The 14,940-nt window shown below is 40.7% G+C and overlaps 1 protein-coding gene across 1 annotated transcript in view; it reads right to left on the bottom strand.

Annotated features, from left to right (window-relative positions):
• The window catches only part of macrod2 (mono-ADP ribosylhydrolase 2), a 413,432-nt gene that overhangs the window by 88,224 nt on the left and 310,268 nt on the right, over positions 1–14,940 (bottom strand). The window contains exon 7 of the mRNA XM_082556428.1: positions 8,131–8,161. Coding sequence (XP_082412554.1) covers positions 8,131–8,161 — 31 coding nt within the window. The remainder of the gene's footprint in view (positions 1–8,130; positions 8,162–14,940) is intronic.

The following is a 14,940-nucleotide window of genomic DNA, read 5'->3' as shown; positions in this document are numbered from 1 at the left end:
TTTGTGCTCTAGCTCTATTCATCTTAAGAGAGAGATAAACAGGCACACATTATATTTGGAGCTAAAAACAGGTCTAAATCTCGATAATAGTACATGCTGGTCACCAGAAGTGTGGATGGCACTGAGTACATTTAATCTATTCTATGTGGAGTTTCTACAAATGCTTTATTGATTCGAGAGCTATACCTATTAATCATAGCGGAGAAGAAAAGAGGGGCAGAGAGAGCAGTTAGCTGGAGAAATAATGAAAACAGTAACAGGAAGGTGAAATGATAGACTTGGTAGTCTATGTTGGACAGAGATTTAGATGGAAAGCCTGTAAAAGGTGTCAGAGCAGCTGAGGGCAGCCTGGCAGAACGACCCTGCTCAACTGCAACATCAAGGTCAATGGCAGCATTTCGAGAGCTCTCTCATCATTTGTCTCCTTCTGCAACTTTTAACTTTCACCACCTCTCCTCTCTTTGTCCATTTCAGCCTGGCCACGTACGTTGAAACGGCGAGACAGAAAAACTCTCGGTCCACACGTCCAAAAGAGTCTCTCTCAGACCTGCGAGTCACAGCAGGAGTGACAACCCCGCTTCCTGAATGATGTTCAGCTCTGACTCTTTTATATGCTCAAGTACGCACAAAATGACAGAGTTCAGTGTTTTACTTCTCCATCTTCTCCTTTCAACACCTCCTTCTCATTTTTTTTGCCATTTGCTGTGTTGAGAGTTCGGGAAAAACCAATCTGTCAGGTGGCGGGCAGCTGGCGTCGGGCGCAGTGATGGTGGGCCCTCCAGGGTCCCTGCTCTACTTGGCTCGGCTCTCACCTATGCTGGGAATATGCTCGGCTTTGGGAGATTTGTCTTAGTGAGGTGCACTAATGGGATATGTGCAGCACAGCGCCGCTGATGAGGGCTCAGGTGGCGCAGTGTTATTTCTGCTGAAGGCTCCTCTACTTCATCACCAGCACAGGGCGAGGAGAGGAGAGGGGAGAGAAACTTGCATGTACCGTGTAAATAAAAGGACACAACAACACTATTGCGTAACATTGGGATATGCAGTCAACAATTTTGACACTATAGCAGCTACAAGCCAAGTGTTCATCCAGTAATTTCATGCCTTTGACTTAAAGCAGCATCATTGAACTGTTCGAGAAGGACTGCTTAATTTCCTTTTAATTTCCTTTTAGTTAAAGCTTTATTTTTATCCCCATCCAGCAAGTTACATCCATCTTGCGCGTATGCACACTTGCTTTGATGTAGCCAATCGACAGGATCTCCACCCTTTCTTTGCAAAGAAAGGGTGGAGACACTGGTCATATGCAAAAAGCACTTCTTGCATAAGTCCCTATGTCATTTTTCAGGCATATAGTAGGTTGTGTATTTTACATGAATAAAAACCAAAGAAAGTCCCTTGAGTTTGATGTTAAAGCTAAAAATTCAGATATTCTGTTCAGAATGCTAAACAAAAGCTCCCATCTCAATCGCAGTCAACTCTGTAACAGTTGGAAAATAGAAGTTCGTGGTCAAAAATATCCACTCAACTGTAACATGGGAGGAAAAAATATATATAAATGTGTACTCTGCCTTAGGGGAAATTTTGGCTTTAAGAACAAGCAGGCCCATTGCTCTGACTGTTGCCAGCATGGCAGCTCTTTCACATCCTAAATTGACTTTAACTCAACTCTCAGAGTTAACTTTTGCAACAAACTTGTACAGCTAAGGTGTTTTTTCCTGTGGTGAGAAGTGGATGCATCACCTGATAAAGTGAGCAGTAGAAAGTCAACAAGTTGAATACATGTCCGGGCTATGTTACATTCCCATTTTTTATTTGCAAATGCATGGGTAGCCTTGTAGGCGCACACTGCAGATCACACCACTTTTGCTTTTCCTGAGTGGGCTTATATTGTGCAGAGAATACCACAGCCTGCTGTTATTTTAGGGCTTCATTATTTCTAGTGTTTCTTTCTCTCTCTCTCTCTCTCTTTTTAGCACCTAGTCTTCTGATTTTTTTATTTTTATTTGCAAGGATATGGTGCCAACAGATAACAGAAATGGTGAAGTCTGATAAACTGAGGCTGTATGATGTTTGAATTCCTCAGAAATACAGAAAGTGCAGGTTTTCTCCCCTTGAGGCAGAAACTGTATTGTTGGTTCCACTCTCCTTCTCCACAGCTGTAGCTGGTCAAGTTCATGTCTCAACACTCGTCATTCATTTTGATGAGCTGTCTACCTTAAAGCTGTATATAGCCCGAGGCTGAGTTAGCTGGGGCTGGCAAACTCACCACAGGTGTTGGAATGACAGTAAACTACCATAGCGCAAAAAAAAACAAGCACAAAACAAACATGCGAATGTTTGACCATGCGTAATATTCTGAATCACCAGGTATACATTTCTAGTTAAGTATTGTGTATTTTTTTTAATTAGTGTTATTACTTCTCAGCTCCATTTTTCTCTTTTTGTAACATGTAAATGCTCCTTTCATAGCTGTATTTTTAACAACAGTAATAAAGCAATTTCCCTGCAGGGATCAATACAGTTTTTTTTCCTGATTCTTCTTCTTATTATATTATGTTTGGAACAGTGATCTGTACTTGTTTTAAAGGTCTTTGGCAAGATAACGCCTCACAGCTTTCCTTGAAATATCTTAATAGTATTTTTTATTAAAAAAAGGACTTTTTATTGCTGTTGTTTTCAATAAAATGTTGATAGCTTTAGTGCTATTATTAAAGATAGCTGTAATAAGAGACAGGCAGGCTGGAATCATTTAAGCTCAGTATAAAACAATGTAGATTAGGTGGATGTGGTTTGAACAGTAGAAAATCATTAAGCGTAGCACAGCTGAGCTCTGCTCTAGTTGGAGGCATCAATGCTGTGCGTTCATCTGAAAAGTGAGCGGGGGAACAGGGTAGTCACCCCATCAGGGCCCAGTGGAGAGGTGAGTTGACCCGGGGTGGAGGACAGAGTAGCGCCCCAGGACTCTAGACGCCATTGCGTGGGTGTCAAATGGCCCGGAGCTGCTCCTACACTAACACTGGGACACGACAGCAGGGCTGTGACCATGACCGACTTTGCAGCCCACAGAAGGAGACAGAGACAAAGAGGGATGGGAGGGTGTAATGTGAGGAAGAGAGGCAGGGGAGGGGGGGAAAGAGGTGAGAAGAAAGAGGGCAGAGCACAACAGCTGATGACCTTCCTTGGAAATAATCCATGTAGGTGATAGCATGCTTTGTCCTACATGCTAAAATTAACACCCGACGTTTTACTTTGTAAAAACATTCTGAGAAGTTTGTGGAATGAAAAAGTTTAATGCTCGAACAAGTTTCACAAACCCTTAAATCTATTGTCCTGTGGGTGGGAGGTGTTTTTACATTTGGCTTATCATCTGTGAAAAGTGCTGAGAACAAATGCACATTGGGCCACGGAGAACTTGCTTTCTTTGAGCACACACTCTGCTGCCCACTGATACAACATATTGCTCCTACTGTATGTGCCTTGAAATACCAAAAACCCAGCTAGATTAGGCTTCATGTATTTTGAGAGAAGGGGGAACCTGCCTGGGCCATTTCTGGCAAGCTAGCAGCAAGCAATCACTGTTTAAAGATAAGGTGCATGAATGTCTCCAGCCCTCCTAATCCTAGACAGGGATAAAGAGAGCCAGACCATGATGCTGGTTAGAGAAAAAAAATCTTAGCTGCTTGACACCTTTGATCTGGACGGTACAGCGGGATGGCAGTGTGGACATACCAGTAGAGCTTTGGTGGATTACATCCACATATCTCCCACAGCCACCAGTCAGTGCTAAAAGTCCTTTGTCAACAAATCTCGGATCAGTTACAGAGACAGATGAGCCAGAGGTGAGGGGTTAGCAGTAAACAGGAAGATATTTGTCCAAAGAAGAGAAGCAGCTTTGCCACATCAAGCGCCTCTGATTCTTTTGATAGCGTTATAAATACATGCGTGCAATGGCTTCTTATCCAGCAAACAGCAGAAGTAATATACGTGTCCTTGCTTATAAACTGCATGCCTCATTATGGGGTTGTTGAAAAGTGCTTTTTCAGCACTGCCTAAGACCTGATCTGCACAAGGTGCAAAAGTCTAAAATGCATCTGAAAATAGTTGTTTTTTCATATGATTTTCCTTGTATGGCTAATAAGACAGACTTGTCAGGGAGAACTAGAGACAAGAGGATGCATAGGAGGAAGGACAGAAAACAAAAGGATTGCAAAAGAGAAAATGACCTCTCTAAGTCGAGGTAGTTGGACTCTTGGCACTGATCCTGTGAGACGTTGAGAGGTGTCTCCTCCGTGGAAGGAATAATCCATTTAAACCCAGGTCGCACGGCTGTGATTGATGTGCAAACAGAAGCAGCACTTAATAACCTCTATCATGCTGGGTGACCTCGTGGCCCACGGAGGGCACCAGTTTGTTTATGGGTGGTACCTCCGACACACTATCGGTGCAGAAATTCTGTTGTGGCTAATGGGCCGGACTGAGGGATTGGACTGTCAGCGCAGTGTGATCTCTCATTTTTCTTTCCAAGCGTCTGAGGTACCCCCTGCACACCTCTACTACACCCAACCTCCCTGTTCTGCCATCATCTGTCAGTGGTGACTGAGTCTTCGGGAATATGGAGGCGTGAGAGAGGGTGTCAATTAGCATTAACTTTCCCTGACAAATCTGTTTGTCTCACCACAATGGCCTTGGATAACTTGTTCCTGATTCCTCTGTGTCACGATGTTTGGGGCACAGAATTTGTTTTCTTGCTCCAGTTCAAGTGCAGAAATAGGTCAAGCACGTGTACATAAGCATAGTACCTGCATGACCGTGAACGCATACTCAAAATGATGCACATTCAACAGAGACAGAAAGAGATTTCTTTTTTTAGAAAAAAATCACAGGCAAACATCGGGATCGGGGAGATGTGACTTCCACGCTAAAGAGCTTTTGTTTATATTGCTAAAATGGAAGCTGACCTTAAAGGTTATCTAAAATGCACAGAAAATGTCAGAACTCCTGACAAGAGAGCAGAGGCCCTTTCAGAATATGGCAGTACTCAGGGGGCACGCAGAGGACTCGGAGAACAACAACACAGCTCTGTGCTATCTATACTGTACTTCCTTTGAAAGTCCCTCCTCTATTTGCCCTCTGCTGTGTGACGATCTTTAGTCTTAATCAGCTGTTGTTCTGTGGAGATCTAGTTATGGATGCGCTAAGCTGTTTATTTATTAAACAGGCTGTTTAATCCCCCCCTCCCACTCCACTGCATGCTTGGCTCTGCACAGACCATCCTTTTGATGCGAGGGGGCTCCTGGTGGTGTGGTATGACAGGCTCCCACTGGCAGTGCAGCACACAGTAGCACAGTGAATGGCAATAAGTGGTGCCCTCGTCAGCGGCGCGCAATACAAACAATGACCCCCACTCCACTCTCTCCCCTGCATGTATTTGCACTACCTTTGTGCCACTACAGCTACTCTACTCCATATTTTTGCTTATAACACAAAACACTGTATATAACCATTAGCTGATGCACTTCACTATACTTCTTGAATTCAGCTTGTTATGTAATTTGTTACGTCACGAGAAGTCAGACACTCGTGTTTAAGCGGATAACATATATTTTGCAGGAAGAGGAAGGAGAGTGGACTAAAAAAAGAAGAAGCCCCTGTGAGATGTGTGCATCGGCAGGTGGAACGAAACATAACATCGCAGAAAAGATGTGTGTGTGTGTGAACTGCAAAAAAGTGACAGGGGGAATTTATTCAAAATCCCAAATGGGAAGTGTTCTATCAAGAGCATAATTAAACGTCTTGTGATTTATGAGCACGCTTTACTAAAGACTGGTCTTTATTAACACACATATGCAATAGCGCGTGTCAGGATAGCTCGCCACTCGGACTATCTTTTATCTATGCCGGGCAGTTTCAGCTAGTTTAATGAGCACTGCCAAAGTTTATCAGGCTCTATAATCAGTACTTTGCGTGTAGTATTTCAGAGTGCAACAGCTGGCAGTTAGTTATAGTCCAGGTTTGATAAAGGCAGAGGAGTAATGGCTTTGGTTGGAGAGAAAAACAAACAGATGTAAGGTACCCAGAATGTGGGCAGAGGCTTTTTTTTAATGTTCCCCAGGGGCTGTAGATGAATCATTTTATTTTTGCATACTGTCTACAGTTGGAAATCAAAACACAAAACTCAAACTAAAACTTAATTACTTTGTTTTTTATTAGACGTTTAAAAAAAACCAAAGAAATATGGAAAGGTAGAGGCTTCTGTGCTTTCACTAACGGACTAGGACTACATCAATAACTAACAGGTTTAATCAATAACCAAACTGTCATTTTTCATACAGAAACAGTTTCCAACCATAGTCGTGAAAATTAGCTCATCCGGTTTGATCTGTGTCTTCACATCACATGTGACATGTTTGTTCAGGACATGAAACGGCAGCACAAATCTCTGGCATGTCAACTGGAAACGAGTCAGAACCGCCTGAGTATAATCACAGCTGAATGCACCTCTCAAGCGTCTGCACAGATGATTTTCAGGGTGTGTTTTACCAGCTGAATGCACTTTGTTTGCAAGTTATGGCAAATACTCTAGCACTGTAGAGACATGTGCCGCTGAAATGCACAGCAAATCACAAATAAGGTGCTCAACTGTCACTGATTATCAACATTTCATCATTTTCTTTATGAGCTGTGACCGGATAGTTGCACCGACTCACATGTGCACTACAGTCCAGTCCCTAGCTTTTAATTAAATCCAGTCAGTGGCTGTTGATGCTTCGCTTACAGTTTGAGATACGGCTTCAAATGTCTGCATTTTAAATAAAAAACCAGCATCAGGTCTTAATAGCACACTCAAATAGCTCAGATGTGTCTGTGCTTATCTACACCAATGATGTTGTTTAAAAAATCCTTTTAAATTAAATTCACACAGTGAAACAGCTGTGGAAGTAAGCTGCAGTAGGTTTAGTAAATTAGGTAGCTTTTATGTAGCTTTATTAGAACAACAACAGCTGCATAGGTGTATATAATAAATCTGAGCGAGGTCAACCACATGAAGAATAGTACAGAAAGCACCGGAAATATAACTCCCCGACGTAAAATGGACAAAAAACAAGTATCATCTAAAATGATCTGAATTACCGAGGAATGTGAAAGGAACTATCCACCCTTTGGTGTCATACATTTTAATTATCTGGTTTTCTTTGCTGTTTTCAGAAGAAGGTTTCGAGGGCTTTTGAAACTTTTGTTAGTTTTGCTTTCTGAGTTCAATATGTCACTTTTGAATTCGCATTACACTCGGCACGTGGACATAATAAATGCTGTGTTGTATGCCTATTGAGAGCGCGAACAGTGCATGCACATATCTTGAGGAAACAGTGTTTGTAAAATTGGCAGCACCTCGTCTTGTGAAATGATCAGAGGCACTTATCGACTCTCATGAGATCCCTGCCTAAAGAAGTATAGACCCAGAATCATTTATCAGTTGTTGCCTCGCACTGGCATTTTTTTAAATTGGCAGAATACTGTAGGTATCTGCAATTACGCATAACTTTACAGAGCAGTTGTGGCTGCTTATGTGGAACTACATTGCTGCTAATAGTCAGTTGCAAACAACAGAAATTAGCATGTTAATTAATCCTTACACATTTGGCACCTACTGCAAGTATTGGAGCTGTATGCAAATTCATAAACTGTACAGTGTACGGTGTGGGGTAAAAACAGGCAATTTAAATGATCAAAAGAGTCAAAGAATCAACATGTTTTCTTGCATTTAACTTTTTTTTATCTTCAAAACTCAAAAATTCTGTTCATATCAACAAGTCTGGTTTCTTTTCAGTGTGACTTTAAGTGTAATGAGCACATCAGCTCTCTGCCAGCAATGCCTTGCAGCTTATTTGGCTTGATCTCATGAGGGTGCATAAGCAGTATTCAGTATTCTTCTACGTCCTGCCTTTGTGCAACATGGTTTAAGGTATATTTAGTATTTATATCTAAGTAACCTCCGCCCTATGTGCATCATTTTAAAATATTCAGCCACAAACTGGGGAATATGAGCAGCTTGTTATCATTGAGTTGCACTGAAAGAACAAAGCAAATGGATAAAAACAGAAATAAAAGAAGGGAGACTGAGCTTACCGTAGATGCCTGTGGATATACATGGGAAGGCCTGCGCAAAGAGAGAGAGAGAGATGGAGAAAACAATCAGCATGATCACACAAATTAAGACAAAAGTAATTCCTCTTTGAAGCCAAACGTTTAATTTTGTAGCAGAGGAATTCAAACGTCATCTACTGAAATAAAATGTTGCACGACTGCACCCATCTGCGTTATTGTCAGGCATCTACTGTACACTTGTATGATTGCCATTTACCGCGACTGCTTCACTTGTTTATTCCCAGGAGCAGCAATTTCCACTAACATTTGACGAATTCCCTGCAGTGACGATGCAGAAGTGTGTCGTAAACCATATTCCAGCTTCAATGCAAGATGCATAAATACAAATACTGAAGTGAAAAAGAACATTTTCACAGGACTCTGTGAAGTCCTGGGAAAAACTACAGTACAAAACAAGATTCAATAATTTGTTTGGGCATTGACTGGCCCATTACAATACCCTGATTCTTTTCTTTATCAGCCATTCTGTTGTTGCTGGGCTTTGGATGACACTTTGAATACTGGCCAAGCTTTAACTGTTGGATAATTATCCTCACGTGTGAAAACGTTGGTGTCCAGAGTTCATGGCTGACTCAAAGACCACAAGAGTCCAAAATCCTGTGGCTGCAGAATAAGCCCAAATCATCACCCCTCTATCATTGTGCTTGACCGTTGGTATGATGTGTTTGTGCTGATATGTTGGGCCAGAAATGATGTTGTGCATTATGACCAACAGCTCCACATTTTCCTCATCATACTGCAATGCTCTTTTTAGAGAAAAGACAACCCTCCTCCTGACAACCCTGCCAAACAAACCATACTTCTTCAGCTTTTTTGTAATTGTTCTGTCATGAACTTTAATATTTAACATGCTATCTGGGGACTGTAGAGTCTTAGATGCACTGCACAGCCTGACCTTGGGATGAATCTGCTAGGACGACCAGTCCTGGGAAGATTGTGTTAACAGACACCTGAATGCTCCAGACCAGCAAACTACCAAAGCACATTGCTGCTATTTACCCACTTTATTCCTACAGAAGATTAAGGATATACTTAATTTTCCACAGAACTGCATAGATACACAGTATACTTTTTGTTAGCATCCAAATAAAAGCTTATCAAACATCCCTCTTTACACACATATTTTATGTTTTTTAAGTTCCATCTTTGACTGTTATACCAATCACTGCATTATAATGCATGTATTATATGTATACTTGATGGCCAGTATAGCTCATTATGGAATAGTGGATTTCACATCTTATTAATCATGACTATCCAAATGAGATCGACCTTGTCTGTCACTTACTTTTAGTGTCTAAGGTTTAAGTGTCTTTGATGTCAATACACAGTCTGTGACTCGCAGACAAACAAACTTTATTGTGAGTAAAAATACAAACTGCCAGCAGTGACTCAGTTGTGTTAAAGTAGCAACAAGGACATCCCAGCAGGAGGTTTTTTAGTGCATGATGATAAAGCTAAACACAAAATCCCAGTAATCGCTGCCACATTTGGATCAATAGTACAAATCAATAATATAGCAGCCACCAAACTGCAGGAAAGCACATACACCAAACAAAAGAGACATGTGGAGAATGAGAAGAAGGATAAATAGAATTATCTTCATGACCCAAAGAGCCAAAACTAACACATATTTATTTATGGACGTCTTTTCCAAAAAGATTATAAAAAGTAACCACCTTGTAATAGTTCTGGCTTTGCAGCACTTTGCAGCAGACATATTATTCAAGCATGGCTTTATAGCTGAAAATAGTTTCATTACTCTTTACTTCTGTGAGCTAATATATTATGATACATAGGCCTTGCTATAAGCTCCCCTATTTCACATTCATCTTTTTAAGCATATTAATAAACACTAAAGAGAAAGAATTTTTTTCAAAGGTCCCATTTGTCCTCAAAACAAGCTGAATACGTGCTTTAGTTCTTGCATTCATCAAAAGGCGTGGCTACAACATTAATATAATAAGATGACAAATGAAGAAAAAAAAGGAAAATGTTTCCTCTAGCAGCTTATAAAGCTGGATGAATATAGAACAACAGAACAGCACAGAGATTAATCAAAGAATAACACCCGTACGTCAAGTTCTCTCAGTGCCAAAACTAAGCCCAACAGTTTGCTTTTCTCACACTGACCCTGTCAAGTTGCATTTAGAAACAGGCTGTTTCTATTAGCTGTGCCAAGATCGCTTCGTTTTAGAAATGAAAACACGATTAATAGATCTGAAAGAGAACGAACCATACATGTCTCCTCATAGAGTGATTATACAAATGCATTAATCAACGCATTCATCTTCGAGCCGTTTCAACGTATAGCATTAAGAAAGCAAATAGTTAATTACAAGGACAAAAAAGATATTCAAATTTTTTTTTGTTACTTCAAAGCATCACAACCTGTGACTCTAGCTTTGAAATGCAATGGTCTGTTTTTCCTTGGTTTGGTTTAAGAGGAAAGACTCTGTTTGCATTCTTATTTACCAGTTTTCAGGTTCCGCCTGTCAAGGTAAATCTTTCTTCTGTGGGCTGATTTAAATCTTTTACTGATGCTTTGACCTTTCCAGATGACTGTCTGGGTCTGACACAAACCACAGATGATGAAGCGTGGAAAAGCATGGCCGTTTTTAGCCCTGTGCCAGGCTCAGACCGTGGCACGCGCAGAGGCACACTGAGATTAAAAGTGCAAAACTGTCACGTATATCCTAACACAACAAACAATATTTCAAAGAATTACTGCATGCAAATAGGATTACTTATAATAGACTGACTCATTAGAGGCACGGAAAATCAGAGTATCTCAATTATAAAAATTGATGACACTTTTACATATAGGCAATAGTCTATTGAAGCTGGAATCTAAATTACCCCAGCAGAAGAAAACGATATGAAGGACTATCATAATAAGGAAAGTTACTTCCTGTCAGTCAGCCAAGGTGATCCTGAGCCAGAAGCCTCGTTATCCTCTCTCAGCTTAAAGGCCAAAGTGTCAGTCACCTGACGTTGAACTTCTGCTCTGATTGCACCTTTAACATATAACAGGCTGTGGGAGTGATGGCCTATCAGCGTAATCAATTAAAATCCTTTTTATTAGTTCCTTGGCTGATCCATTAAAGGACTATTGATCACGCTGGTGTGAAATTGCACCAGGTAATCACTTAATGGGATGCTGTCAAAATGTGACACCACTGTGACACATTCATTTATTTGTTTGAAGGGCATTTGATTGCAAGAGGGAAAAGTAGTACACAGTAATGTGGAAAGATTTTAAGCACTTTACGAGGGTTAGATTCATATTCATCACTCAGCAACGTCAGGGAGTTGCCTAATCGGTCCAAAAATCAATCAGTAGCTCGACAATGACCCCAAGCATGCAGCCGGAGTGTTTTCTCAGATTCTCAAGGATCTCGAGGATGACATGGAGAGACAAACATTCAAAATATCTGCCAAATATTGTACCTCGAAACACTGCAGCCAGTGCCCAGAAAAGACCCTTTGCAAAACAATGACACAACCTATTTATCATAAAATGAGCTCAATTTTTAACCTAATATATAGGGAAACAATGGAAGAACTAGTATACAGATTTAATCTGCTTTAGTAACATATTCAGTCAAATTAATGCAGAGTGATGATTATGGCGAGAACCTTAGATGAAAATGAAATGCTACAACATGTCTGTGAACGTTCTCAGTCATCCAGGTCATCGTAGTCTAAGCAGCGTCTGGACTTCTTTAGGTTTCTTGAAGACGTTTCACTTCTCACCTGAGAAGCTTCTTCAGTTCTAAGAGCAACTGGTGGAGAGTCCCAGATTTTGAGCCCTATGGGAGTGTCCCCAAGAGGGTCATGGACCCCCTATTGATCCTCTACTTAATCACACAAGCCAAGGTGTGAAAACGAGTGTGGGTCACAATCAGCCAAAGTTTCAGCTCACTGTGAAACCTAGCCCCACCCTATCATGTGATTTACTGAGGTCAAATGGCCCAGGATGTGAGTGGGTGTTAAGGCATTTGGGAAGGGATCTCAAAACTGGATTATAGATGGCAGACACTTGGTGTCGTAAGCCACCATCCCTGTTCAAAGATGGTCGTTCACAGTGAACATAGATGGCTTCTTTCACCCCTCTTTCAAACCATCTGTCCTCTCTGTTCAAAATGTGAACATTGGCATTCTCGAAAAAGTGACTTCTAGTTTGAATGTTACAACATTCAAACTTCAGTTAGGTTTCATTTTTAAGCACCCCTCTGAAGGACACAGAGAAATGGTTCTGCAAAATGAAGGGCTTGTCTTTTTACAACTGCATTACATTGGCAATGACACGAAGAGCTCCTGACATGAGCTGCTGCTCATGTTCTTGATCAAACTTAATTTAGGTTGTGATGAATTTTCAACCACCAGATGCAGTCGATACAAGCCAGGTGATAATTTAATTAATGTTTTTAGATCGTAATATACATTAATTTAAGAAGGCAATGCATTTCAAAACCAGGTGACAGAGGATGCTAAGAGGAGTGACCAGCAGTTGAAGTACTTAAATTTCAAGCAACCATTTTCTGTCAAATGAATTAAATGCAAATCTGTCATTTGTCAACACAAACAAACAAACAAACAAACAAAAACCTGAACATTTAAATCAATGACAAAACAGATTTCATTATATCTGTATTCTACTCATTCTGTGAATTAGTCATTTTGAACATGTTACAATGTTAAAGAGTGCTTTATCATAAACACTCAAATTTAGAGAGCACAGGACAACCTGGCGATCAAGCAAAATACCTTAAATAGCCATCAGCATCACGTCCATAAAAATTCATCTAGTTACACTAAATTGATCGCTCTTTGCTACTGTAGTGCAATTTTTGCAGTGAGACAGATGATAATGGTAGCTTTACCATGCCTATGCAGTTTTGGATTGAAAATATTTCGGAGAACGGTAGAAGAGATAAGGAAGAGCACGCTGAGCAGCAGGAAACACTAAGCGTCCATATGAAGGTGCAACAGCGGGAACCGAGTTACATAAAGAGAAAGGTCGATACTGTGATGATGTCATTGTTAATGCACATTATAAGACTTTGTCAGCAAAAATCATGCTGAAGCTCAATCTACTTTATATGGATCTATCAGGCAGTAAGCGTGCAGTGTAATATTTAAAACCAGTTTACTTTTATTTTTCACTAACCAAAGATATTTCATAGATTTTATATAAACTCTTTAAGAACAACCTCAAAATGCTTCTGCACATAATACTCTATAGTATCACATATAGCAGTAGTGCTTTTAAAGACAGAAAAGAAATGACGAGCGGAATTTAAGCCAAAATCACACTAAATGCAACAAAGTTGCTACAGTAGTTTTCGGAGGCAAACCAGAGAGTGCAGCAATGTAAGAATAGTAAAGCATAACCCACTTCTCATCTTCTTTCCCCATCAACCCTGGGCCACCATTGACGACATTTTTGCATACATACTTTTATATCTGCTTACACTGAATAAGGTCTAATGTTAATTAAGGCCGTCAGCACTATATTTGCAGTCATGACCTATGATTTGTTGTTTAGGTTATTATTTCTATCTCTGGCTGCTCATTAGAAATGAGTCAGCGTGTACGCCTGCACCCTGGTATGGGGCTATAGCTGACATGTAGGCTTGTTGCTGATTTTCTTTGCTCAGAGTGTTCAGAAATTGGTCACCAGGGAAATTACTCTGTTGCCAGGGCTCCTCCCTAATCTATCACATCACTTTAAAGTGGAGCACCTTTCCTCTCAGTATTTCTACACACTTATTTGGTTCAAAATGCATTAGATACAGCACAGAATGAATAAAGTGTGCAATGTTTTCAAGAAAAAAAATTATTTATTTGGACCTTTGGTGTTACGTATAACTCAAACGCACTGACAAATATCTGCATGTTTACAGAGACTGCATTTTCATTTTAAAACTGACACAACAAAGCTTATTAATGCATGATTTATTGAGTGCATATTGTGACTAGAGTTTACCAAATATAGAGCTCATAAAACTTAGTCACTGTTACCGCTAAGTTTGATGGCCTGCAGCTTTTTATCATTTGTTAAACAGCAGGAAATGGCACAATAAAGATAGTTCAACCTGTGGCAAAATGCTGTTGCGTTACTGTACCTGCTGCAGGCACTTCACAGTAGCCACGAGCAGACAGGTTAATGGAGAGAAAAGCATGCATGGGCACAGTGACCGCAGGATCCTGCCGGGGGAGCACCTCGTCTCGGCTGGCTGAGTAAATAGCACTGGACCCGGGGTGGTGCCCCAGTAGGTAGGAGCCTCCTAGCCTGTTTGCAGATGGAAGGTATGCTTATAAATCACAGCAGCATGGGGAGATCTTGCGCAAATGTGACCACAAGTATGTTATTATTCACCAGTGATGCCACAGTGTGGGCTTACATCAGGGCATCAAAAACAGGAATCCAACAGAATCCTCTTTGTTGACTGCTGTAATTCTTTAAGCATGTAGGTCATGCCTGGTTTTTCAGTTTCACAAATTGGCTACCTGCTACTGCAGAAAGGAACATGCCACAGTTACAGATCAGGATATTTAAATATGACACATTAACACCCTTTTATTCTGCATAATACCACAGTCAATACTCTGTGTCATTATGCTAAATGGAGGATGGAGAAATGCAGAGGCTAGGAAACCTGGCACCTAATGGCCCGAGTCCCACCTCAGTTTTCATATGTGCCAAGATCAAATACAACTATTATCACAATTACATCTGTCCATTAAGGTCTCAGCATCATTGGC

This window comes from Aulonocara stuartgranti (genome assembly GCF_965226115.1).
Source record: "Aulonocara stuartgranti genome assembly, chromosome: 13".
NCBI lineage: Eukaryota > Metazoa > Chordata > Actinopteri > Cichliformes > Cichlidae > Aulonocara > Aulonocara stuartgranti.
This window is presented reverse-complemented; position numbering and strand designations above follow the sequence as displayed.